The 27798-nt window shown below is 38.3% G+C and overlaps 2 protein-coding genes across 15 annotated transcripts in view; both read right to left on the reverse strand.

The window, feature by feature from the left end:
- Positions 1 to 7727: 7727 nt before the first annotated feature.
- On the reverse strand, positions 7728 to 12409 carry sdsl (serine dehydratase-like). 3 transcript variants are annotated; one of them, XM_011494026.4, is made up of 9 exons: positions 12285 to 12409; positions 11293 to 11511; positions 11180 to 11216; positions 10971 to 11110; positions 10809 to 10897; positions 10498 to 10731; positions 10294 to 10424; positions 9356 to 9442; positions 7728 to 8724 (listed from the first exon to the last, which is right to left on the reverse strand). In XM_011494026.4, the coding sequence occupies exons 2-9, from the start codon at positions 11437 to 11439 to the stop codon at positions 8621 to 8623; spliced, it is 969 nt and encodes a 322-aa protein (XP_011492328.1). In that variant the 5' UTR covers positions 11440 to 11511; positions 12285 to 12409; the 3' UTR covers positions 7728 to 8620. The 3 variants fall into 3 exon arrangements, with proteins under 3 accessions (XP_011492328.1, XP_078797470.1, XP_011492327.1); XM_078941344.1 differs by lacking the exon at positions 12285 to 12409 and adding an exon at positions 12043 to 12164; XM_011494025.4 differs by lacking the exon at positions 12285 to 12409 and adding an exon at positions 11902 to 12035.
- Positions 12410 to 12473: 64 nt separating this feature from the next.
- LOC101164267 (apoptosis-stimulating of p53 protein 1) overlaps positions 12474 to 27798 on the reverse strand; it is a 237134-nt gene continuing 221809 nt past the window's right edge. For all 12 annotated transcript variants that reach the window (XM_078941338.1, XM_078941337.1, XM_023951409.2 and 9 more), the window contains one exon: positions 12474 to 13647. In XM_078941338.1, the coding sequence (XP_078797464.1) occupies positions 13606 to 13647 (42 nt within the window). In that variant the 3' untranslated portion in view covers positions 12474 to 13605. The remainder of the gene's footprint in view (positions 13648 to 27798) is intronic.

Raw genomic sequence — 27798 nt, forward strand, 5'->3', positions numbered from 1 at the left:
CTTGGAGTTCAGATTAAGTTGTGGGTAACGTGAGGAGTTTTCAGTTGGTGCTCACGCTCATCACATGGACAGGTCTCTCCGCTGTTCTGTGCCCGAGCAAGAGCCTCAGCAAATATTGCAACCCTGTTGCCGTAAAGAAAAACATCATCTGTACTTAACCTGCTCAAGACGAGTAAAAGTTTCCGAGCAAAGAAAAAATAAAATAAAAAAATAAAAAAATAAAAAAAAACTCTGACAAAGGCTTACAGTTAGAAATGACATCTGACACAAGTCAACAGCAACATGGATTACAGATTGGCTGCACCAAAAACCAAGGGGAGAGCCTACAGATTCCAGTGAAAGTGAATGGCATCCCAACACAAGCTGTGGTGGATACAGGAGCTCAAACAACTATAATTTCTGAGGAACTTTTCCAGCAGTTTTCCAAAGAAAATGAGAAGAAACTATCTAAAACAAACCTTCTAACTGCAGGAGTTGGTGATAGCATGGTTGCAAAGCGTGGTCTAAATGTTAACTTCAAAATTGCATCCAAGTCCATTGACTGGGATGTGCATGTGGCCCCGATACGGGACTCTGTTCTTCTAGGACTGGATCTAATGAAGTGTCATGATGTTGTCATTCATGCACGCGGCAAAGTCTTTATTGATAATGAGCTTGTGCCCTCCAAAATAGTGAGGGGGGATGGAACAGACTATTATGTTACCAGAGTGATGCTGAGTCAGACTACAACCATACCACCATCATCCGAATGTGTAGTTTGGGGTGAAGTTGACGACCCAAGACCTGAAATACCAGCAGTATTGGAACCAATGAGCATCACTGAAGCTATAGCTTCAGGGGGTGTATTTACAACTATGAAAAAGAGAGTGCCAGTCAGGCTCTGCAACTTTTCAACTAGCAAATCAGCACTACCAAAAGGAGCTTGTCTTGGACTGCTGGTTGAAGCTGATCCTACAGAGCTAGAATGTGCAGGAGAGCATCAAGTAGAACCTGACCTAAACATGGGAAGGAAGAGCTCGTCAGTTGTTGTGGGAAGAGTAGTCACATCTTCCGACCTCCCAGAACATCTTCATTGCCTCGCAGCAGCTGTCAGTGAAACCTTAAGTGAGGAACAACAACAACAGTTCATCCAACTACTGCTGACATATCAATCTCTGTTTGCCAAGAATGACTCGGACTTGGGTTATCTGTCTGCTGTTACACACAAGATTGATACAGGATCTGCCAAGCCTGTTCGTCAACCAGTAAGGCGCACACCTCTTGGATTTCAAGGTGAAGAGGAGGCACATCTGGAAAAAGCTGGAGTCATAACACCATCGTCGTCTGAATGGGCTTCCCCTGTAGTCTTGGTACGAAAAAAAGATGGAGGAGTCCGATGGTGTGTAGATTACCGCCGTCTCAACAACCTGACCACCAAAGATGCATATCCTTTACCCAAGATTGAAGAGTGTCTGGATGTGCTTGGAGGAGCCACTGTGTTTTCAACGCTTGATCTCCAGTCCGGATACTGGCAGATAGCAATGAATGGAAAAGATCGTCAGAAGACAGCTTTCATCACTAGATGGGGTCTATATGAATATACACGCATGCCATTTGGTCTCTGTAATGCCCCAAGCACTTTTCAGAGGGCAATGGAGTTGGTGCTCCGTGGACTCCAGTGGGAAACATTGCTGATCGACCTGGACGATATCATTGTTCTGGGTCGGGGGGTAGATGAAAGTCTGGACAGGCTCGCACAAGTTTTTAAATGTCTACACACCTATGGGCTCAAGTTAAAACCATCTAAGTGCCATTTACTTCAGGATGAGGTGCTATTCCTGGGCCACATTGTGAATGGTCAAGGAGTTCAGCCAAACCCAGCGCTGGTTAGTGATGTGCAGCTCTGGGAGCCACCCCAGAACCAACAGGATCTACAAGCTTTTCTTGGATTGTGTAACTATTATCGAAAGTTTGTTCCAGCTTTTGCAGAGTTAGCCAGTCCCCTTCACTGCCTGTTAAAAAAGGGGGTTCCCTTTCTTTGGACAGAAAAGCATCAAGATGCATTTGCACAGTTAAAAGCGAAGCTGACCACTGCACCAGTGCTTTGTTACCCCATTGCTGAGGGCAAGTTTATTCTTGATACAGATGCATCAAATCACAGCATTGGAGCTGTACTATCACAACTCCAGTGGGGAGAAGAGCGAGTCTTGACATATGCCAGCAACCATCTCACACCAGCACAACAGAGATACTGTGTCACCAGAAGAGAGCTACTTGCTATTGTTCGCTACACACGGCAGTTTCGCCACTACCTACTGGGCAAGAAGTTCCTTCTGCGGACAGACCACAGCAGCCTTGCCTGGCTTTTCCGCTTCAAGCACCCCGAAGGCCAGCTGGCACGTTGGCTGGAGGAAATGAGCCAATATGACTTTGACATTGAACACAGGCCTGGCCATCGACATTCCAACGCTGATGCTATGTCAAGACAGGTCAGTACGAACTTCAACCGATGTAACTGTTATCAAGCTGGGAAGAAAGCGTCTGACTTGCCATGTCATGGGTGTAAATACTGCAAAAGACTGCAGGAGCAGTGGGAAAGGTTTGAAGATGATGTTGATGACATTGTACCTTTAGCAGTGAGGTGTGTCGAGCCTAATGGCAGTAATTGTGAACAGCCAATTGCAACAGACCAGGTCAATACAGAGTTGGAAACTCCAGCAGTTAACTGGTTACAATCAGTTACACCTGAACAACTCACTGCACTCCAAAAAGCCGATCCCGTTCTCTCCCTCCTCCATAAGTGGAAAGAGTCAGAGACACTACCTACTAAGGAGGAGGTGATGATGGAGAGCCCTGCCGTGAAGAAGTTTTGGCTCTGTTGGCCTCAAGTGCTGTTGCACAAAGGTGTCCTGCACTATGTTTGGGAAAAACCAGGAACCGGGAAGTCAACTTTTCTGTTACTTGTCCCAGCTTCCATGCAGAGGGACATTTTGCAGGCTTGCCATAACCCTCCTCATTCTGGTCACTTAGGTGAGGCAAAAACCCTGGAACGTGTGCGCCAGAGCTATCACTGGTATGGAATGGGGGGAGATGTCCACCTATTTGTGAAGAAATGTCAGCATTGCAATGCCTGCAAGTCAGCACATTCCACAATAAAGGCCAGACTGCAAAATTATCAAGCAGGAGCCCCACTCGATCGGCTGCATCTAGACATTCTTGGTCCATTTCCAGCCTCTAGCTCTGGGAACAAGTACATTTTGACCATAATTGACCAATTCACACGGTGGGTTGAAGCGTTTCCTGTACCAGACCAAGGTGCGGAAACTACAGCAAAGAAACTGGTGTATGATTTCATTGCTCGTTTTGGGGCACCCCTGGAATTACATACAGATCAAGGCCGGAACTTTGAGAGTTTGCTGTTCCAGAATGTTTGCAAACTTCTGCAAATTACCAAGACAAGGACAACCCCTTACCATCCCGCATCCAATGGTCAAGTAGAACGGTTCAATCGAACACTGCTTCAGATGATAAGGTGTTATGTGGACCAGAATCAGAAGAACTGGGATGAGCACTTACCGCTGCTTACTTCGGCCTATCGTAGCTCTCAACATGCTACCACTGGGTTTACACCTAATAGACTTATGCTTGGCAGAGAAGTCCATCAGCCTCAAGATGTGCAAACTGGCATCGCTGCACTCAAATCTGACCGTATGGAAACCCTGGAGTTCCTTCATCATCTGGATGAAGGAATGAAAAATGCCCATAATCTTGCAAGAAAACATCTCCGGATGGCACAGGAACGTCAGAAGAAGCTGCATGATGTTCGGGCAAGAGAAAACGCATTCCAAGTTGGAGATCTGGTTTATGTAAAGGATGACACCAAAAAGAAAGGTCTGAGCCCAAAGCTGCAAGCGCCATGGAAGGGACCAATGATTGTATCCGCATGTCGTGGTCCTGTTCTTTATGAGATTCAGGGGCTGAAGCGCAGCAAGATAATGCATCACGATCGTCTGAAACCATACAATAGTGACATCATTCCAGCCTGGGTTAAGCGTAGACGGAGTCAAGTTCTGCAGTGTGAAACAGATTCAGGAGTACAAATAAGTGAAGAAGAGGTGCAACTGGTACCAGAGCATTTTCTAACGGGACACTATGAAGAGGATCAAGTAAAAGGGGAACCACAAGCCATGTTGGATAAAGAGAAGAAAGAGACTCTGCGAGGGGAACAGAAGACCCAAGAAAAGACTATCAAAACCTCCAGGGGGCGTATAGTGAATCGTCCAGAAAGATTTAGAGAATAATTAAAGGATCAAAGTTGTAAATGTTCAGGAACCACTCAAGTCGTAGGTCTGGTTAACCTTGAATGTAAAAGTTGTGTTCAGTAACGTGTTCAATTCAGAGACGTGTTCAGTAATTCTAGATTACATCAGACCAGTGGTAATTCAGTTCTGTATTATTTTATTATTTTTAGGCATTAGTACTGAAGGGACTCAGTACTCCCAAGGGGGGGTAGTGTAAGGCAGCTACTTCAACATAGGATAACCCCTGTCAGCCTATTCTTATTGGTTAAGAAGTAACGCGATACTTGGAGTTCAGATTAAGTTGTGGGTAACGTGAGGAGTTTTCAGTTGGTGCTCACGCTCATCGCATGGACAGGTCTCTCCGCTGTTCTGTGCCCGAGCAAGAGCCTCAGCAAATATTGCAACCCTGTTGCCGTAAAGAAAAACATCATCTGTACTTACCTGCTCAAGACGAGTAAAAGTTTCCGAGCAAAGAGTTCTTGTCGTGTGCAGTGATTTCCCTCCCCAAGCACGTCCTGAAGAGTTGCGCAATCGCCATCACCGGGAAACCACAGCACGACAATATTAACACCTATCACATACTTCATGTTTTGAACACAAATATCAGTAAATATCTGTATTTTTCATTTTTAGTACACACAGCTAATCAATCTCAAATCAGTATAATTATCAAATCTAATAAAAAGACACAAGAAACACAATCAAACACCTGCTTTTATGTGATGTTTTCCTTTCCACCAACTTCATCCAGTCTTTAGTTTTGTTAACAGCTGTGAGATGAGCTGCTGGGCTCAGCAGATCATCTCCTTCCTGTTGTTCCATGAATGGACTCGATGTGCCCATCAGCTCCTCCATCTGCCAGCAGATGAGCGGTCTGGTGATCATTCGCCTCTACGGAAGCAGCGAGGATCACTTATGGGAATGTGAGCCGCCTCCCGGACAGGTGGGAAAATGAAAGGACGCCTGATCATCAGTGGTTTTGATTCTGCAGTAGAATTTACACGCACCATGCCTGACCTCACAGAACGACAAAATCTGATGTTGCTATTTTCATCCACACATAGTGGATTCATTGAAGTGTTTTTTTTAGAACAAAAACAACAATTCTATTACCTTTTTCTATTGCATTCAAATACTCTGAGGAAATTAAGACATTATGAAACACTCTATTGGATTTTTAGGTTTTAAATTTAAGTCATTGCAAAACAGAAATAATAGAAACTACTTTGACAGAAATATTCTCCTGACTTCCTACTGCTCCTATAACAGACTCAGTTTTGTAATAAATGAAAGAAACTAATTCAGATCCATCAAGATGAGCGCTCATCCACTTCTAGTTCATCCTAGAATTACCATAACAACAGCCTTCTGGCTGAAATTAGACATTCAACATACGTGCTTTAGTTTGTTCAAATTTCGTTTAATTTCTACTTTTTCCTGAACTGAAAAACCAAAACCTTAAAGTCATTTTGACCTTCACTGTGTTCAACTGTGTTTTTTTCAGTTAATAGAAAAATACAGAACCACAAAAGACTTTCTTTACTGTAACACAAGGGAGTAACGAAGTCATTTCCCATAACTTTTACATGATTTTCTTTAGTGAAGCTTTGGTGAGGTTTCAGTAAGGAAGGTCTACCTCACTCACAGGTATACGCTGGGTTATAGTCTCACTCTATGCACTGTTATCATTTAGACTTTCACACTGAACCAATAGCTAAATAGCCTGCCTTTCTTCTCAACCAATCACAATCATATTTTTGCCCTTAAATCCATGAATGCTTGTCACCCTCCTGCACCCCGTTCTCCACCTGGTGTAATGCTTTGGCCTGGTCTGGCCTGTTAACTACCATCAGATCTGGGCTTTAGGGTTTATACATCTATGGTCTGAGTTCATCCACAGCACACAAGACGGCCCAGACCCTACCCCCAAAGATGAAAGACTTATTTCAATCACATCAATATTTACTCGCATTCCTAATATCTCTCCTTATTGTAAGTGTGTTTGGTTATTTTCCAAAACTCCAGTTCCCACTTGTCTCACAGTGTTACACAAAAGAAAACAAACTTCAAACTAAGCACTAGTTTTAACACATTTCATAATCCAATTCCATCCCGACAATTCTGATAATGCCAGAGGATTTGAATTTTACTATAATTGCAATAATAATCTGCAATGTGACGAAGAAAAACTCTCTTAACAGAAAATTAAGAGGAACTAAGTAAACATCAGAAGAGAACCACCTGCTTTAACTGTCAGGTTTATTTTATTTCTTTAAACATTAATTTAACCGTGATGGACCATAATGTCTGATTTTGGTTAAATGTGATATCTGTGCACCACTATAACTGCTGTCGAGTCCTACAGAGTAGATTATCAGATTATTGATGAACAGTTAACTGTTCAGTCAACAACCTAGGACCCTGTTCAATTGCCAATGTGTCAAAAAAAAAACAATTTGATCCTTTAGCGTCACTGATATTTCTGCAGTCACAGTCAGAGAGCAGTGATGAGCTGCTTCCATGGTAACGCGTGGAGCGCGAAGTGACTCTGTACTAAATCTAACGTTTAGGTGAAGAAATGAGGAAAAGTAGAAGCAGTGTACCCTGTTGAGATAACAACAAAAATTAAGAGACCTGCAAATCTGCAGAGGGCTCTCTGACTCACATGTTCTGGATCTGCCCTAAATTGAACCACTTTTGGCAGGAGATTTTTCACTGGTTGTCAGATTTATACAAACACACATACCTGATCCCAAACTAGCTTTGATTGGACATAGTTCATCCCTTCTATGCCTCAGTTCCTCTGAACAGATATCAATTGTTTATGGAATGGTGATTGCAAAAAAAAATCAGATTAACATTATGGAAATCCGACACTTCCCGTATGTTCTGCACATGGAAAGGATTCGATATGTTCTGGACAATAAGCTCAATGTATTTTTTGATGTGTGGCAGCCCTTTTTTGGATTGTTTGACCAAGTATAACAAAGTTACAAGCCGCCCTCAACAGATTTATTCGTGCTACTTTTCCTTTTTTTCCCTTATTGTTTGGATAGGATTTTCTCAAATTGCAGTGTAATGTTAAGTTTCCTTTGTGGTCTCTTATTCCTTGCCCTTCTTGTGTGTCTGAGTTTTTTGTTTTGTTTTTCCTTTTAGTTGTTCAAATGTATATTGTTCTGTTACCAAAAATTCTTTAATTTACATCTGTTTATAAAAAAAAAGAGACACCAAGACCTAAATACACAAGATGTATGAAAGAATACAATACAGATATGTAAAAAATTGTGAGTAGTTCTCTGTTAATACAGAGAACTACAATGTAGTCTGATTAACAGTTATGGAAATTGGTTTATAGCACAACCAGATATTGAGGGAATAGCACCATCACTAGTTTCCATGCCCGTTTTGTTCCTCAAACTTTTTTAAATGACTGTTAAGAACAATGTCTGATTTTCAACAAATTTTTATTTCTTCTTACTTTTGTCAGTTTCAGAGACTATTGCCGTTTTTTTTCCATTAACAAATGCAAACCATTTTTTAAAGTGAACTGTGCACCACCTACAGGAGACATTAGGAACTGCAATAGGAGTTCCTCGTTTCTGGCTTAACCCTTGTGCTATCCTAGACACTTTACCATTGGGAGTTGGGTCATCTAGACCCACTAGACAGTGCACTGAACCTTTTTTCTTCAAGGATTTGTGATCTTCACTGGTGTCCATGGATTACATGAAATTTTTCCACCTTTATGATGGTAGGGAGAACACATCAATGTAAGGGGGGGGGGTCATCTAAGATAGCACAAGGGTTAAGCTAACACAGACGTATTAGAGCAGACGCTCCTTTAGAAGTTCAGGGGGGGGAAAGCGTTCATGCATTCATTTAAACGTATGCAAATATCTTTACCCATTGACACACACATTGAAATTTGAAGGGGATTTCCTCCCACAAAAAATATTGTACTCATTTCATAATTTTCTGTGCTGAGAAATTTGGGTGCTAACTGGACCTATTAGGAAAAAAACGCACAATTTATCATATTTTTATCTTTAACTGAAGACTCTTTAAAGTAGGAAGAGATTTCCATTGATGAGTTTCTCTGTTTTGAAGGAAAACTGTGACGTCCAGTCATCTATATTCAGGAAGTCCATTTTTGTCAGAATCTGGTGTCACATCATCATCGTGCTGCAAAAGTTCTTTTAGCAAAGCTAAAGATATGCTTCATTTTTTTGTGGGTGGAGCTGCGTGGTTGGTCTCCATCCATTACAGCCACCTGCTGTGTGCACACGGCTACAACTTTGTGTTACTGTTTAATAAAAAAAAAAAGGATGAATGTTTCTGCTTTAAGAAAGTAGTTTCTGTTTCAGTGTGGTCAGCTGCTCCATGTTAACGCCGCTGCCACCGCACACTACTACCACCAGGGGGCCCAGTGGAGTCGGTAGGCGACCTAGAAAGACAGAAAGATCCCAGAATGTTATGGATGCGCCAAAAATTCCACTTATAATATGACTTTTTTATGTTAGCTTAGAGTAACGTTATTGACAGAGCAAGAAAGGTTCAGAGCAGGACCACTGACTGTATATGAGACCTGGATTGAGTGACCCCTCCCCCCACATTCCAAATAGTACCTGCTGACTCCAAGAAACTTCTATACAGAGATAAACAGCTATTACTCAGTCATTCAGAATAACCATTCTTGCTCTGATACATTTTTAACACATTCTTTCCAATCCTCATTTTCATTCATTATAGTTATTTAAGTTATAAACTGACCAATCAGATGCCTCGATAAAAGTATGTGGTCTCACGTTAAACGTTCCAAATGTTTGATTAACAGATTTCATGTAGCCAACTTTCAAGTGCTTGGGGTGTGGACTTCCAACAAGCTCACTCCTGATTGGTGAGAGTGGTTGCCATAGAAATGTTGACAAATGAGGACATGGCGACGTCCTTTTCCTTAAAAAAATGGCGACTGAATTGCCATTTTCTATGGGAGACGTCACTCCTTCCGTTTTTTTTTTATACAGTCAACGGGCGGGAGGGTTTCAAAAGTGAAGCCATACTATTTATCATGGTACCTTCAGCCTGTAACCTGCATATGAGGCCGCCATAGACAGCGGCGAGCGCAGCTCCACACGCCATCTCCACCAGCACACGCTCCTCATCTGCAAGACAACCAGCAAAAATGTCTTCAAGGAGCAAACATGAGAGCAAATCACATGAACTTTCATCCTTTTTGTGCATTTTATTCGGATGTTTTTGAACTAATCCAGCCCTTTAGAATTTCCAAGAAAAACGTTTCATGCTAAGTTACTGACTCACTGAGCTCTGAATAAAAAAAGACAAATGCTGAGTGCTTCATTCTTTAATTTGACCAGGCGAGACCAAACCTCATTTAATGAAGTGACCTGGAAGGCAGCAAAATCCAAAATACTTGAAGGCACACACAAAAAAAGAGGAAAAAGAGACACAAGGCCAAAGTACAAGGAGTAAACTTCAGTTAGCTTGATGCTGGTTTGTTATTTTCAGCTTCTACAACTATTAACCTGCAACGAAAATAGGATTTTTAATTTGTTCTTGTTGAATTTTTCTGATGATGGCAGAAATATATTAAGAAAATAAAGCTTAAAATTGAATTTCTGACTATCTCTTTACTCTAGAATCAGGAGCAAAAGAAAAAATGCCATTAAAAAAAAAGATTAGTAGAAAAAATTATGGTTGGGCCACAAGCTCAAAGCAACCACTTGCAGACGACTAGATCCGTGTTTTCCTCGTCTGAGCTGGAATCTGGCTCTAAGCTGTGATGTTTTTAATGCTGCAGAGAATGGAGCTCAGCAAAAGGTTGGGGTTCTTTAGTCAAGCAGGCACAGAAAATCAGTAAAAACCCTATAAATAGGAATCTCACCAACTAAGGAAAATAATGTGCACATTTTTTTCAAAATAATTATTGAGTAATGTAGAAAGAAGTTCCACTCATTAGAACAAAGCCACTGCTAATGTTCTTCAAATCACAAACCCAGGAAGGTCAGGACAGCCTGCAGAGCCTGCTGGTCCGTCACCACCTCCGAGATGATGGTCAGCTCGCGGCACTGGCTATAATCGAAGGCTTGTTTGCAGACCGTTTTTGCTCCAAGACATTTGGCCTCGCTGTGAAGACACAGATTAAACACGCAACCCCAAACATCAGGTGGAAATATTGAACATTTGTACCAAATCTGACCTGGTGATGTCGTCTAAAGTGACTAGCTTCCCAGCTCTAACGGCAGCATTGAAACAGTCGGCCCCCACTGTCTCCATGGCGATGATGGGCACATCCATCCATCCCACATCCCTCAGCCCCTGGACAACCCCACACATGAGGCCTCCTCCACCCACAGAGAGCAGCACGGCTCCAGGCTTCGCCCCAGGACCCAGAGAGGCTGCAATCTCTGCAATCATGCTGGCGTGGCCCCGCCTGTAAATAAATGCGGGGACACAAACGTGAATCACGTCTGGGAAAAGTCCAATGACAATGTGTAACAGTTGTTTTACCAAAGTAAAGGATGATCAAACGGAGGAATAACCATCAGCCCTTCCGTCTCTGCCAGTCTGAGAGCCTCTACATTGGCTTCATCCCAAACCTGAGCACAAAACTGGAATGTCGTTTTCTTTTTCTGAAGTGGCGCTTCTACACGCCATTCCATCACACCTCACCTTCCCTGCAATCCTGACAGCCGCGCCCTCATCCTTAAGTCTCTGCACCACCAGCTGTGGAGTGGAGGCGGGGACTACGATGGTGGCGGGCACGCCAAGCTTCCTGGCTGCATAGGCTGCAGCCATACCTGCATTACCACCTGGAAAACCCAAACACCCACTATAAAACAGAACCACCCCAAAGAGTTAAACAACAAAACGAATGATACCCGAAGAGCAGACGACTCCTTTAGATTGTCTGGCGAGCTGAAAGTATGAATGAAACTTTTTTTAAATAGGACAAACATATATATGTTTAAAATAATGCGACTGAGGTTCCCACCTGCTGGCACAGGTGTCCGATTCCCCGGATCTTAAAGGAACCAGAGGGCTGGGAACTCTCCATCTTCAGGTAGACTGTGGTGCCTGCTCGCTTGGACATGTTGACACTCTCCAGCAGAGGTGTATTCAGGTGAAACTGCTGGGACATGGTGCCACTGTTCCCCACTAGAGCTCAAAGCAGTTCAGAGGAGAAGTCTGAGGCTGTGGGAGCTCTGACAGGCTAGGAAATCACAGGATAAGAATGTGTTGATTAACTTGAATCAGTGATGCGTTCAGGCACACTCAGAAAAAAAACACAGACGCTGACAATACGCATTATGTAACTGTTTCGTAAAAAAACAAGTTTATTACATACATCATGAAAGGCTATTAATCCGATATAACAAACACAATATTTTTGTCAGTAAAAAGCTTGTATAAATAAAAATAACATTTTTTTGCCATATTAAAAAAGCGAAGGCAATACATTTATCAAAATATATGCTGCAGCTTTAAAAAAGCTACAGCTTAGTTTGACGAAGATAACCGCTACATAAAACAGCGCGAGTCAACATAACGTAAATAATTTAACGGGCAAAGGATAGTATTATAATATTATAGTTGGTCATACTTCAATGTTTTGCTTTGAACATGCGCCTAATTTTCGTAATGATAAGCACCTTACAAATAAAAATACCAAGTAGCATTGAGCAAAATAGAAGTTAAGCTAGCTCGACCACTTCCGGTCAACATTTTCAAAATATAAACTGACCGTGCTTTTGCTTTGAAAAAATATTTTATCTACATTGAATATAGTAACACTAACATTTCAACTATTTACGACTCTACGAAATAAAACGCACGGAAAACAGGGTTGACATTCACTCTGTTGTTGTTTTAATATAAAAATATGCTCTTGTCCTGATACATTCTTATTTATCCTATAATTTATACTAAAGTGTTTTTATTTAAGAATTAAAAAAGGCATAGGGATGCAAGTTAAGAGTATAGTACCTGAAATGTTTTTCTTAGGTGAAAGATTGAATGATGGCGAAGCAGAACTCATGAGCACTAAAGTCCAAAGTATTATTCTGAAGACTTTAATCTTTTTATGAGGTGACGCGCGCGCGCGCGCACACACACACACACACACACACACACACTATTACTGCGGCTGCTACAAAAGAGGCTCAGCTTTCAGTCTTTGCATGGATTAAACTTTTATTATTGCACATTACATGTACAGTTACAGCTTGCATATACACAGAATGATGATTTATACTCCTCAAAATTCATGTTCAACCTTCACATCAAACGTCTTTCAGCGAACTGCTTCATTGTTCATACAGGGTGGGGGGGTTGATGACCAGTTCTTGTATTTGTGCCAAACCCTTTCTGTACACTAGGTGGCAGAAGCGAGTCATTTCTGACAGAAAATCAAGGGTATACTAGTAATATTTATTCATAGAAATACAAAAAAAATTGTTGTTTTAAATAAAACAGCAACATTAGGGGTATTAAACAACACTAATGAAAAGGTGAGAAAAATAATAACACTGAAAAATGTTATAGTTAATGACATTCAAAACAGAGGTTGACTTTGCTGTAAAAAGCCTAATAAGAGCTGATTAAATCTTTTAACACTGCACTTTTGGTTTTTAGGTTTTTCTGCTAATAAAAGGAGCCTGCCTCTTTATTCTGAACTATAAAAATCAGTCAAATTTTTAAACCTACTTACTTCCTCTTTCTGCTGTCCACTAACAACTGGCTGTCAAAATAACATTGACATGAAAAGGACTTCCAATAAAACCCTTTTTTTTAGCCACTCAAAAAACTTTCAGGCATCCTTCGTCGTTTTTCCTCTCCGTCTTCACATTCAAAATGCACTTTCTTTCACCTCCTTCCACCTCATCGCGTTTTTTCTTTGGCTGTAAAAACCATAAAAAAGTGATGGCTAATGGTAGATTCTTTGGAGAATATCACGTAGAACTTGAAAACATCTGCATCATATTTTCACTTTCTAAAGCTGCATTAACGTTGAAGTTACATCCAAAAGTTAAACGGAATCTTTTTTTTTTCTTCAGCACCTTTCTCATGCTGCTGAATTCTCGTGAAGCCTGTCAAGCATTGGATCCAAAATCCAGGCCTGTAAAAAGAAACGATGCTTCTACCATGAATCGGTTCTGCTACATTCAGACTAAATGCAGTCTCTGCCATCTTTTTTCATTCTCCGTTGAGGTTTTCCGTCTCTGTTTCCGAACCGCATGCTCCTCTTCTCCTTTGTCGTGTTTGGCCGTGCATGTGACTTCTGCCAGCGTGCCTTGTGGTCCGGGCTTCATGCCAGCGAGCGTTGTCTGGGTTTGATCCTCGGGTACAGCTGTGGAGAGAGCAAGACGGAGCGGGTCACTACACCGTGTTAACATTGTTCTCAAGGTGGCTGAACATCAGTAACACGATTTTGTTTGCGTCTCCACATTCCAAACCCTTCTCTGGCTTAAGCTCCACCTCTCCTACCCTCAGGATGCATCATCAGCTCCACAGTCATCACCAGCATCTACACTCTTCAGGTCTCTCCCTCTAGGGCTCTACACCTGTTCTGATTGTGTCAGGCCAGACTAACTCCCAAAAAACTAGCATCGTGAAAATACACAAACAAAGAGCCTACAGCTCTAATAAATCTTTTATGATTGAAATAGGTGCATATTAAAAACGGTAAAGTTCAAAAGCACATACAGTGGAATAATGCAAGTCAGATCATTTTCTTTAATTGTCTTTGGGTTTTAAAATGTGAAAACGGGTCAATTTGGACCCAAACACAATCTAAGGGTTAAGGTGTTCATTTTAATAAATGCAGCTTTTGTTTTGAATCATTTATTTAACGTTTGTTCATAGCAAGAACCACAGTTACATTTTATGTGGTCTGCACATAAAGTCATGGTATCAAAGGTAAAGACTTTATGTGCAGCTTAACGATAGACATATTTTAATATTTAAATACATTTAGCTGAGGGTAGAAAAGGGTCCAAATATGCTAAGTTGAAGCAAACAGTCAGAAAGTCAGTAGGTTGGTTGGAAAAGGAGGCCTAACTATGAAGAAAATCTATAAAGCTGGTAAAAAAAACTGATATCTTGAGATAAATGAACAAACTTAACCCTTTCATGCCGTTAATTCACAACGTATCATTAAATCCAGGACTCCACCTAATATAGCATCACCTTAAAAGAAAAAGCATTGACAAATATTTTTTTAATAGTTGAAAATAAAGTCAGGCATGAAGGGGTTAATAGGAAAAAAAAAAAAACAAGAGGGGACGTTACATTAGTGATTCATAAAACTTTTACGCAAAGGTGGGTCTAAAAGTTTTACGCAAAAGCAGCAAAGATGCAACCTTCACAACCACGACTGTTCAATGTTGGTTTGTAAAGAGAAATGTGAGGAGATTTTTACTGAAGAAACACAGAGCAGGTGTCATAAAGCCCCTGCAGAGGGCGCTCTTGCGTTAAAGAAGCTGAGGAAGCTACAGCTGCACTCTCATGATTCAGAACCTCTCTGTAAAAAAATGATCTAGGTAGAGTTCACCCTATACAGTTTGGATAATTCACACACATGACAAAGTTTCAAAATTAGCCAGATAAATAATGACGGTCACATTAGGTGTTATATTCTTAAAAAGTATCTTGGGTGAAGGTTACTGGCTTGTTATTGATTAAGGAAAAAGTTCTACAATGAGGCAGTTGCAAAAACTAGAAGGAGCTGCATTTCCAGAAGAAAATGCAGGGTTGAATGCTGTACTGCTGAATGAAAGCTGAATTAGCTGAAGAAATGGCTTAACTGTACTGGGAAAACCTTGAAAAGTTAAATGTGCAAAAGTCCTAGCAGGAATAAGATGAAAAAGTTGAACATTGTAATAGTAGAATGGCTGAAATAGGTCAAAGTTTGTAGAAGGAGTTAAGCATTAAAGCTGAAATTGTTGAAAAAATGGCTGAAGTGTTGAAAATTTGAAGAAGTTGCTAAAATGGCTAAAAGTACTAGCATTGGAATCAGCATCATCAACTGAATCCAAAAAACACATTGTTTGAGAGTATCATATTGGTAAAACCTACATGTTCTAAGTTGATAGAAAATCCATTTTTTTCAAAATGGCGGCTTTCTATTAATTTTATCTCCATAGCAACCATTTTACGTTTGGGTCGCCTGGAGATGAGGAACAAATCAACGTCGGTTTCAGATGAATCAGAAAAAGTAAACTTTTGGACGTCCTTAGCAACGAGCTTTGTTTGCTAACCACGCCCACATTCCTTATATGTCCAGATCCAGTGAATTTCAATATGTTCAGTTCCAGCCATGGATGAAGTTTATTGCAACATTTGCTTCAGATTTTGTCAAAAAATGCCCACCAAACAGTAGGTTGTGTTGCCATCCCATAATAATTTCAAAACGTATGTTGAAGTCCAAAGCCTTGTGAGCATTTCAATGTTTGAACGGTGCCTCTAGCTGAAAGCTTGTTAAAGTTATAATGCTTGAAAGCAACAAAGGTTTTCAAGGATTCTACATGTATTTAAATGAAGCAAAAATCTTGGAAAATCCTGGAAAATCTTGGAATATCTTGAAAAGTTCAAAGATTTGAAAGACTAAAAGTCGTAGCTGAAAGGAATAAGCTGAAAGGGTTGAACATTGTAATAGTAGAAGGATTAAGATACGTGAAAGTTTGAAGAAGTTTAAAATTGCCTCACATTTTGGCACAAAATGGCCGCCAAACTGTAGGTGGTGTTGCCATCCCATAATAATTTTGAACTTTATGTTGAAGTCCAAAACCTTGTGAACATTTCAATATTTGAACGGTGTCTCTAGCCAAAAGAATGTTAAAGTTACAATTGTTTAAAGAAGCAAAGGTGTGGCCAATGGAGCAAAAACATTGGAAAATCTGGGAATATCCGGGAATATCTGGAAAAGTTCAAGGATTTGAAGGACCAAAAGTCATAGCTGAAAGGAATAAGCTGAAAGGGTTGAACATTGTAATAGTAGAATGGTAAAAATAGGTGAAAGTTTGAAGAAGTTTAAAATTGCCTCACATTTTGGCACAAAATGGCCGCCAAACTGTAGGTGGTGTTGCCATCCCATAATAATTTTGAACCTTATGTTGAAGTCCAAAACCTTGTGAACATTTCAATATTTGAACGGTGTCTCTAGCCAAAAGAATGTTAAAGTTACAATTGTTTAAAGAAGCAAAGGTGTGGCCAATGGAGCAAAAAGATTGGAAAATTCAGGAATATCCGGGAATATCTGGAAAAGTTCAGGGATTTGAAGGACCAAAATGTCATAGCTTGAATAAGATGAAAGAGCTGAACATTTTCATAGTCGAACGGTTAAAATAGGTAAAAAAATTGTAGAAGGAGTTTAACTGTGAACTTCTGAACGAAAAATTCTCCATGTATTTCAATGGAGCAAAAATTCCCGGAAAACCTGGAATATCTTAAAAAGTAAAAGGATTTGAAAAACCAAAAGTCATAGCAGAAATAAGATGAAAGAGATGAACATTTTAAAAGTAGAATGGTTAAAATAGGTTAAAAATTGTAGAAGTAGTTAAGTGTCAAAAAACGGCGGAAGATAGTGTAAATAATAATAAAGAACTAGAAGGAGCTGCATTTCCAGAAGAAAATGCAGGGTTGAATGCTGTACTGCTGAATGAAAGCTGAATTAGCTGAAGAAATGGCTGAACTGTACTGGAAGAACCATGAAAAGTTAAAGGTGCAAAAGTCCTAGCAGGAATAAGCTGAAAAAGTTGAACATTGTAATAGTAGAATGGCTGAAATAGGTCAAAATTTGTAGGACTTAAGCATGAAAGCTGAAATTGTTGAAAAAATGGCTGAATTGTTGAAAATTTGAAGATTTTGCTAAAATGGCTAAAAGTACTAGCATTGGAATCAGCATCATCAACTGACTCCAAAAAACACGTTGTTTGAGAGTATTATATTGGTAAAAGCTACATGTTCTAAGTTGATAGAAAATCCACTCTTTTCAAAATGGCGGCTTTTCTATTGATTTTATCTCCATAGCAACCATTTTATGTTTGGGTCGCCTGGAGATGAGGAACAAATCAACGTCGGTTTCAGATGAATCGGAAAAAGTAAACTTTTGGACGTCCTTAGCAACGAGCTTTGTTTGCTAACCACGCCCACATTCCTTATATGTCCAGATCCAGTGAATTTCAATATGTTCAGTTCCAGCCATGGATGAAGTTTATTGCAACATTTGCTTCAGATTTTGTCAAAAAATGCCCACCAAACAGTAGGTTGTGTTGCCATCCCATAATAATTTCAAAACGTATGTTGAAGTCCAAAGCCTTGTGAGCATTTCAATGTTTGAACGGTGCCTCTAGCTGAAAGCTTGTTAAAGTTATAATGCTTGAAAGCAACAAAGGTTTTCAAGGATTCTCCATGTATTTAAATGAAGCAAAATTCTTGGAAAATCCTGGAAAATCTTGAAATATCTTAATAAGTTCAAAGATTTGAAAGACTAAAAGTCGTAGCTGAAAGGAATAAGCTGAAAGGGTTGAACATTGTAATAGTAGAAGGATTAAAATACGTGAAAGTTTGAAGAAGTTTAAAATTGCCTCACATTTTGGCACAAAATGACCGCCAAACTGTAGGTGGTGTTGCCATCCCATAATAATTTTGAACTTTATGTTGAAGTCCAAAACCTTGTGAACATTTCAATATTTGAACGGTGTCTCTAGCCAAAAGAATGTTAAAGTTACAATTGTTTAAAGAAGCAAAGGTGTGGCCAATGGAGCAAAAAGATTGGAAAATCTGGGAATATCCGGGAATATCTGGAAAAGTTCTAAGATTTGAAGGACCAAAAGTCATAGCTGAAAGGAATAAGCTGAAAGGGTTGAACATTGTAATAGTAGAATGGTAAAAATAGGTGAAAGTTTGAAGAAGTTTAAAATTGCCTCACATTTTGGCACAAAATGGCCGCCAAACTGTAGGTGGTGTTGCCATCCCATAATAATTTTTAAACCTTATGTTGAAGTCCAAAACCTTGTGAAAATTTCAATATTTGAACGGTGTCTCTAGCCAAAAGAATGTTAAAGTTACAATTGTTTAAAGAAGCAAAGGTGTGGCCAATGGAGCAAAAAGATTGGAAAATCTGGGAATATCCGGGAATATCTGGAAAAGTTCAAAGATTTGAAGGACCAAAAGTCATAGCTGAAAGGAATAAGATGAAAGGGTTGAACATTGTAATAGCAGAATGGTAAAAATAGGTGAAAGTTTGAAGAAGTTTAAAATTGCCTCACATTTTGGCACAAAATGGCCGCCAAAATGTAGGTGGTGTTGCCATCCCATAATCATTTTTAAACCTTATGTTGAAGTCCAAAACCTTGTGAAAATTTCAATATTTGAACGGTGTCTCTAGCCAAAAGAATGTTAAAGTTACAATTGTTTAAAGAAGCAAAGGTGTGGCCAATGGAGCAAAAAGATTGGAAAATCTGGGAATATCCGGGAATATCTGGAAAAGTTCAAGGATTTGAAGGACCAAAAGTCATAGCTGAAAGGAATAAGATGAAAGGGTTGAACATTGTAATAGTAGAATGGTAAAAATAGGTGAAAAATTGTAGAAGGAGTTTAACTGTGAACTTCTGAACGAAAAATTATCCATGTATTTCAATGGAGCAAAAATTCCCGGAAAACCTGGAATATCTTAAAAAGTAAAAGGATTTGAAAAACCAAAAGTCATAGCAGAAATAAGATGAAAGAGATGAACATTTTAAAAGTAGAATGGTTAAAATAGGTTAAAAATTGTAGAAGTAGTTAAACGCCAAAAAACGGCGGAAGATACTATAATAATAACTAGAAGGAGCTGCATTTCCAGAAGAAAATGCAGGGTTGAATGCTGTACTGCTGAATGAAAGCTGAATTAGCTGAAGAAATGGCTTAACTGTACTGGGAAAACCTTGAAAAGTTAAATGTGCAAAAGTCCTAGCAGGAATAAGATGAAAAAGTTGAACATTGTAATAGTAGAATGGCTGAAATAGGTCAAAGTTTGTAGAAGGAGTTAAGCATTAAAGCTGAAATTGTTGAAAAAATGGCTGAAATTTGAAGAAGTTGCTAAAATGGCTAAAAGTGCTAGCATTGGAATCAGCATCATCAACTGAATCCAAAAAACACATTGTTTGAGAGTATCATATTGGTAAAACCTACATGTTCTAAGTTGATAGAAAATCCATTTTTTTCAAAATGGTGGCTTTCTATTAATTTTATCTCCATAGCAACCATTTTACGTTTGGGTCGCCTGGAGATGAGGAACAAATCAACGTCGGTTTCAGATGAATCGGAAAAAGTAAACTTTTGGACGTCCTTAGCAACGAGCTTTGTTTGCTAACCACGCCCACATTCCTTATATGTCCAGATCCAGTGAATTTCAATATGTTCAGTTCCAGCCATGGATGAAGTTTATTGCAACATTTGCTTCAGATTTTGTCAAAAAATGCCCACCAAACAGTAGGTTGTGTTGCCATCCCATAATAATTTCAAAACGTATGTTGAAGTCCAAAGCCTTGTGAGCATTTCAATGTTTGAACGGTGCCTTTAGCTGAAAGCTTGTTAAAGTTATAATGCTTGAAAGCAACAAAGGTTTTCAAGGATTCTCCATGTATTTAAATGAAGCAAAAATCTTGGAAAATCCTGGAAAATCTTGGAATATCTTGAAAAGTTCAAAGATTTGAAAGACTAAAAGTCGTAGCTGAAAGGAATAAGCTGAAAGGGTTGAACATTGTAACAGTAGAAGGATTAAAATACGTGAAAGTTTGAAGAAGTTTAAAATTGCCTCACATTTTGGCACAAAATGGCCGCCAAACTGTAGGTGGTGTTGCCATCCCATAATAATTTTGAACCTTATGTTGAAGTCCAAAACCTTGTGAACATTTCAATATTTGAACAGTGTCTCTAGCCAAAAGAATGTTAAATTTACAATTGTTTAAAGAAGCAAAGGTGTGACCAATGGAGCAAAAACATTGGAAAATCTGGGAATATCCGGGAATATCTGGAAAAGTTCAAAGATTTGAAGGACCAAAAGTCATAGCTGAAAGGAATAAGATGAAAGGGTTGAACATTGTAATAGTAGAATGGTAAAAATAGGTGAAAGTTTGAAGAAGTTTAAAATTGCCTCACATTTTGGCACAAAATGGCCGCCAAACTGTAGGTGGTGTTGCCATCCCATAATAATTTTGAACCTTATGTTGAAGTCCAAAACCTTGTGAACATTTCAATATTTGAACGGTGTCTCTAGCCAAAAGAATGTTAAAGTTACAATTGTTTAAAGAAGCAAAGGTGTGGCCAATGGAGCAAAAACATTGGAAAATCTGGGAATATCCGGGAATATCTGGAAAAGTTCAAAGATTTGAAGGACCAAAATGTCATAACTAGAATAAGATGAAAGAGCTGAACATTTTCATAGTCGAACGGTTAAAATAGGTGAAAAATTGTAGAAGGAGTTTAACTGTGAACTTCTGAACGAAAAATTATCCATGTATTTCAATGGAGCAAAAATTCCCGGAAAACCTGGAATATCTTAAAAAGTAAAAGGATTTGAAAAACCAAAAGTCATAGCAGAAATAAGATGAAAGAGATGAACATTTTAATAGTAGAATGGTTAAAATAGGTTAAAAATTGTAGAAGTAGTTAAACGCCAAAAAACGGCGGAAGATACTATAAGATACGATAATAATAAATAAAGAGAAACAGGAAAACAAAGGGTTGAATGCTTTACAGCATTCAACCAATAATAATAATAAACTAGAAGGAGCTGCATTTCCAGAAGAAAATGCAGGGTTGAATGCTGTATTGCTGAATGAAAGCAGAAATATGATGAAAAAGCTGAACATTGTAAAAGTAGAATGACCAAAACGGATCAAAATTTGTAGACGGAGTTAAGCATGAAAGTTGAAATTGTTGAAAAAATGGATGTACGGTTGAAAATTTGAAGATGATGCTAAAATGGCTAAAAGTGCTAGCATCAGCATCATCAACTGACTCAAAAAATCACATTGTTTAAGAGTGTCATGTTGGTAAAAGCTACATGTTCTAAGTTGACAGAAAATCCACTTTTTTCAAAATGGCGGCTTTTCTATTGATTTTATCTCCATAGCAACCATTTTATGTTTGGGTCGCCTGGAGATGAGGAACAAATCAACGTTGGTTTCAGATGAATCGGAAAAAGTAAACTTTTGGACCTCCTTAGCAACGAGCTTTGTTTGCTAACCACGCCCACATTCCTTATATGTCCAGATCCAGTGAATTTCAATATGTTCAGTTCCAGCCATGGATGAAGTTTATTGCAACATTTGCTTCAGATTTTGTCAAAAAATGCCCACAGAACAGTAGATTGTGTTGCCATCCCATAATAATTTCAAAACGTATGTTGAAGTCCAAAGCCTTGTGAGCATTTCAATGTTTGAACGGTGCCTCTAGCTGAAAGCTTGTTAAAGTTATAATGCTTGAAAGCAACAAAGGTTTTCAAGGATTCTCCATGTATTTAAATGAAGCAAAAATCCTGGAAAATCTTGGAATATCTTGAAAAGTTCAAAGATTTGAAAGACTAAAAGTCGTAGCTGAAAGGAATAAGCTGAAAGGGTTGAACATTGTAATAGTAGAAGGATTAAAATACATGATAGTTTGAAGAAGTTTAAAATTGCCTCACATTTTGGCACAAAATGGCCGCCAAACTGTAGGTGGTGTTGCCATCCCATAATAATTTTGAACCTTATGTTGAAGTCCAAATCCTTGTGAACATTTCAATATTTGAACGGTGTCTTTAGCCAAAAGAATGTTAAAGTTACAATTGTTTAAAGAAGCAAAGGTGTGGCCAATGGAGCAAAAAGATTGGAAAATCTGGGAATATCCGGGAATAAATGGAAAAGTTCAGGGATTTGAAGGACTAAAATGTCATAGCTGGAATAAGATGAAAGAGCTGAACATTTTCATAGTCAAACGGTTAATATAGGTGAAAAATTGTAGAAGGAGTTTAACTGTGAACTTCTGAACGAAAAATTCTCCATGTATTTCAATGGAGCAAAAATTCCCGGAAAACCTGGAATATCTTAAAAAGTAAAAGGATTTGAAAAACCAAAAGTCATAGCAGGAATGAGCTGAAAGAGCTGAACATTTTAAAAGTTGAATGGTTACAATCGGTTAAAAATTGTAGAAGGAGTTAAGTGCCGAAAAACGGCGGAAGATAGCAGAAGAGGAAAACAAAGGGTTGAATGCTTTACAGCATTCAACCAATAAAGAGAAACAGGAAAACAAAGGGTTGAATGCTTTACAGCATTCAACCAATAACTAGAAGGAGCTGCATTTCCAGAAGAAAATGCAGGGTTGAATGCTGTATTGCTGAATGAAAGCAGAAATATTATGAAAAAGCTGAACATTGTAAAAGTAGAATGTCTAAAATAGGTCAAACATTGTAGAAGGAGTTAAGCATGAAAGCTAAAATTGTTGAAAAAATGGCTGAAATGTCCTGGAAAATCCTGGAATATTTTGAAAACTTAAGGGCCAAAAGTCAAAGGTGAACATTGTAAAAGTAGAATGACCAAAACGGGTCAAAATTTGTAGACGGTTTGTAGTTTGTAGAAGGAGTTAAGCATGAAAGTTGAAATTGTTGAAAAAATGGATGTACTGTTGAAAATTTGAAGATGATGCTAAAATGGCTAAAAGTGCTAGCATCAGCCTCATCAACTGACTCAAAAAATCACATTGTTTAAGAGTATAATGTTGGTAAAAGCTACATGTTCTAAGTTCACAGAAAATCCACTTTTTTCAAAATGGCGGCTTTTCTATTGATTTTATCTCCATAGCAACCATTTTATGTTTGGGTCGCCTGGGGATAACAAACAAATTGACGTCAGTTTCAGACAAATCGGAAAAAGTAAACCTCTGGACGTCCTTAGCAACGAAGTTTGTTTGCTAACCACGCCCACATTCCATAGATGTCCAGATCCAGTGAATTTCAATATGTTCAGTTCCAGCCATGGATGAAGTTTATTGCAATATTTGCTTCAGATTTTGTCATAAAATGGCCACCAAACAGTAAGTTGTGTCAACATCCCATAATGATTTCTAAACGTATTTTATAAACCAAAGCCTTGTGATCATTTTAATGTTTGAACGGTGTCTCTAGCTACAAGTATGTTGAAGTTATAATGGTTGAAAGAAACAAAGGTTTGCAAGGATGTTTTTCAATGTATTTCAATGAAGCAAAAAATTCTGAAATATCCTAAAATATCTTAAAAAGTACAAGGATTTGAAAAACCAAAAGTCATAGCAGTAATAAGATGAAAGAGCTGAACATTTTAAAAGTTGAACGGTTAAAATAGGTTAAAAATTGTAGGAGGAGTTAAGTGCCGAAAAACGGCGGAAGATAGCATAAGAAGAAAAACAAATGTAACACTAGAAGGAGCTGCATTTCCAGAAGAAAATGCAGGGTTGAATGCTGTATTGCTGAAAGAAAGCTTAATTTGTAAAAGAAATGGCTGAACAGAGCTGAACATTTTAAAAGTAAAATGGTTAAAATAGGCGAAAACCTGTAAAAGAGGTTAAGCACAAGAATTCCCTATGTAATTTAATGGAGCAAAAATTTGCTTCAGATTTTGTCATAAAAAGGCAACCAACATTAGGTTGTGTCGACATCCCATAATAATTTCTAAACGTATTTAATAGTCCAAAACCTTGTGATCAATTTAATGTTTGAACGGTGTCTCTAGCTACAATTATGTTGAAGTTATATTTGTTTAAAGAAACAAATGCTTCAGATTTGAAAAACACAAAATGGCTGCCAAACAGTCTCCATCCCATAATGACTTCAAACCTTGATGTTGTAATCCAAAGCACTAATCATTTGACAGTAAAAGTGGAGCCACCTCCTGCAGCAGGACACATTTTGACAAATGCAAAGCATCAAGACCAATTCTCTCAACTATGCATGTGTCACGTGGTTTTGCACACACATCCATGTATAATGGAGAGATATATTGATCATCAGCTAGCTAGCTGAATGATACAGCATTATATTTTCATTTAACCACTAACTTATGTGGTGCAAAAACATCATAGTCACTTGTCGTAACAGCCACCTAACTCATGGTTTGGGAATCAACACTTTCCCATGAGCCTTCTCTTTTGAAATGTCGAAGGATTTGAAGGACCAAAAGTGGTGGTGAAAAAAATTTTGGAGGTAAAAAAATTGTAAAAGGAGTTAAACAAGGCCTGAAAATATTGAAAAAATGGCTGAATTAATGAAAATTTGAAGATTTGAAGGTAAGGAATGAGCTGAACTGTTTCATACAATGGTTAAAGTAAGTAAAAACCTGTAAAAGAAGTTTAGCACAAGGATTCTCTATGTATTTTAATGGAGCAAAAAATCCTGGAAAATCCTGGAATATCTTAAAAAGTTCAATGATTTGAATGACCAAAAGTAATAACTGTAATAAGTTGAAAGAGTTGAACATTTTAAAAGTTGGTTGGAAGAAAATTTTGAAGCGTCCGAACCGGGTGTCGAACCGGGCGCCTCGGGCACCATAACTTCCCAATGCATTTTAATAGGGCAAAAATTCCCGGAAAAACTGGAATATCTTTAAAAGTAAAAGGATTTGAAAAACCAAAAGTCATACCAATAATAAGCTGAAAGAGCTGAACATTTTAAAAGTTGAATGGTAAAAATCGGTTAAAAATTGTAGAAGTAGTTAAGTGTCAAAAAACGGCGGAAGATAGTATAAATAATAATAATAATAAACTAGAAGGAGCTGCATTTCCAGAAGAAAATGCAGGGTTGAATGCTGTACTGCTGAATGAAAGCTGAATTAGCTGAAGAAATGGCTTAACTGTACTGGAAAAACCTTGAAAGGTTAAAGGTGCAAAAGTCCTACCAGGAATAAGATGAAAAAGTTGAACATTGTAATAGTAGAATGGCTAAAATAGGTCAAAGTTTGTAGAAAGAGTTAAGCATGAAAGCTGGAATTGTGGAAAAAATGGATGTACTGTTGAAAATTTGAAGATGATGCTAAAATGGCTAAAAGTGCTAGCATTGGAATCAGCATCATCAACTGACTCAAAAAAAACATTGTTTGAAAGTATCATATTGGTAAAAGCTACATGTTCTAAGTTGACAGAAAAGCCACTTTTTTCAAAATGGCGGCTTTTCTATTAATTTTATCTCCATAGCAACCATTTTATGTTTGGGTCGCCTGGGGATGACGAACAAATCGACGTCAGTTTTAGACAAATCGGAAAAAGTAAACCTTTGGACGTCCTTAGCAACGAAGTTTGTTTGCTAACCACGCCCACATTCCTTATATGTCCAGATCCATTGAATTTCAATATGTTCAGTTCCAGCCACGGATGAAGTTTATTGCAATATTTGCTTCAGATTTTGTCAAAAAATGCCCAGCAAACAGTAGGTTGTGTTGCCATCCCATAATAATTTCAAAACCTATGTTGAAGTCCAAAGCCTTGTGAGCATTTCAATGTTTGAACGGTGCCTCTAGCTGAAAGCAAGTTATAATGCTTGAAAGCAACAAAGGTTTTCAAGGATTCTCCATGTATTTAAATGAAGCAAAAATCTTGGAAAATCCTGGAAAATCTTGGAATATCTTGAAAAGTTCAAAGATTTGAAAGACTAAAAGTCGTAGCTGAAAGGAATAAGCTGAAAGGGTTGAACATTGTAATAGTAGAAGGATTAAAATACGTGAAAGTTTGAAGAAGTTTAAAATTGCCTCACATTTTGGCACAAAATGGCCGCCAAACTGTAGGTGGTGTTGCCATCCCATAATAATTTTGAACCTTATGTTAAAGTCCAAAACCTTGTGAACATTTCAATATTTGAACGGTTTCTCTAGCCAAAAGAAGGTTAAAGTTACAATTGTTTAAAGAAGCAAAGGTGTGGCCAATGGAGCAAAAACATTGGAAAATCTGGGAATATCCGGGAATATCTGGAAAAGTTCAAAGATTTGAAGGACCAAAAGTCATAGCTGAAAGGAATAAGCTGAAAAGGTTGAACATTGTAATAGTAGAATGGTAAAAATAGGTGAAAGTTTGAAGAAGCTTAAAATTGCCTCACATTTTGGCACAAAATGGCCGCCAAACTGTAGGTGGTGTTGCCATCCCATAATAATTTTTAAACCTTATGTTGAAGTCCAAAACCTTGTGAACATTTCAATATTTGAATGGTGTCTCTAGCCAAAAGAATGTTAAAGTTACAATTGTTTAAAGAAGCAAAGGTGTGGCCAATGGAGCAAAAAGATTGGAAAATCTGGGAATATCCGGGAATATCTGGAAAAGTTCAAGGATTTGAAGGACCAAAAGTCATAGCTGAAAGGAATAAGCTGAAAGGGTTGAACATTGTAATAGTAGAATGGTGAAAATAGGTGAAAGTTTGAAGAAGTTAAAAATTGCCTCACATTTTGGCACAAAATGGCCGCCAAACTGTAGGTGGTGTTGCCATCCCATAATAATTTTGAGCCTTATGTTGAAGTCCAGTACCTTGTGAACATTTCAATGTTTGAACGGTTTCTCTAGCCAAAAGAATGTTAAAGTTACAATTGTTTAAAGAAGCAAAGGTGTGGCCAATGGAGCAAAAAGATTGGAAAATCCGGGAATAACCGGGACTATCTGGAAAAGTTCAAGGATTTGAAGGACAAAATGTCATAGCTGGAATAAGATGAAAAAGCTGAACATTTTAATAGTTGAATGGTTAAAATAGGTGAAAAATTGTAGAAGAAGTTTAACTGTGAACTTCTGCACGAAAAATTCTACATGTATTTCAATGGAGACAAAATCATGGAAAATCCTGGAATATCTTAAAAAGTTCAAGGATTTGAAAAACCAAAAGTCATAGCAGTAATAAGCTGAAAGAGCTGAACAGTTTAATAGTTGAATGGTTAAAATAGGTTGAAAATTGTAGAAGGAGTTAAGTGCCAAAAAACGGCGGAAGATAGCGTAAGAGGAAAACAAAGGGTTGAATGCTATACAGCATTCAACCAATAAAGAGAAACAGGAAAACAAAGGGTTGAATGCTTTATAGCATTCAACCAACTAGAAGGAGCTGCATTTCCAGAAGAAAATGCAGGGTTGAATGCTGTACTGCTGAATGAAAGCTGAATTAGCTGAAGAAATGGCTTAACTGTACTGGGAAAACCTTGAAAAGTTAAATGTGCAAAAGTCCTAGCAGGAATAAGATGAAAAAGTTGAACATTGTAATAGTAGAATGGCTGAAATAGGTCAAAGTTTGTAGAAGGAGTTAAGCATTAAAGCTGAAATTGTTGAAAAAATGGCTGAAGTGTTGAAAATTTGAAGAAGTTGCTAAAATGGCTAAAAGTGCTAGCATTGGAATCAGCATCATCAACTGAATCCAAAAAACACATTGTTTGAGAGTATCATATTGGTAAAACCTACATGTTCTAAGTTGATAGAAAATCCATTTTTTTCAAAATGGCGGCTTTTTATTAATTTTATCTACATAGCAACCATTTTACGTTTG

The sequence above is a fragment of the Oryzias latipes genome, chromosome 22, assembly GCF_053564925.1.
Source record: "Oryzias latipes strain Hd-rR chromosome 22, Olatipes_Hd-rR_3.1".
Lineage (NCBI taxonomy): Eukaryota > Metazoa > Chordata > Actinopteri > Beloniformes > Adrianichthyidae > Oryzias > Oryzias latipes.

Excerpts from the sequence above, each read along its gene's own strand:
- sdsl (XM_011494026.4), bottom strand. The coding sequence starts at position 11,439 with ATGTCCCAGCAGTTTCACCTGAATACACCTCTGCTGGAGAGTGTCAAC. Across the intron at positions 11,217-11,292 it reads TCGGACACCTGTGCCAGCAG|CTCGCCAGACAATCTAAAGG; the intron begins GTGGGAACCTCA and ends TCATACTTTCAG. Across the intron at positions 10,898-10,970 it reads CTGTCAGGATTGCAGGGAAG|GTTTGGGATGAAGCCAATGT; the intron begins GTGAGGTGTGAT and ends TTTTGTGCTCAG.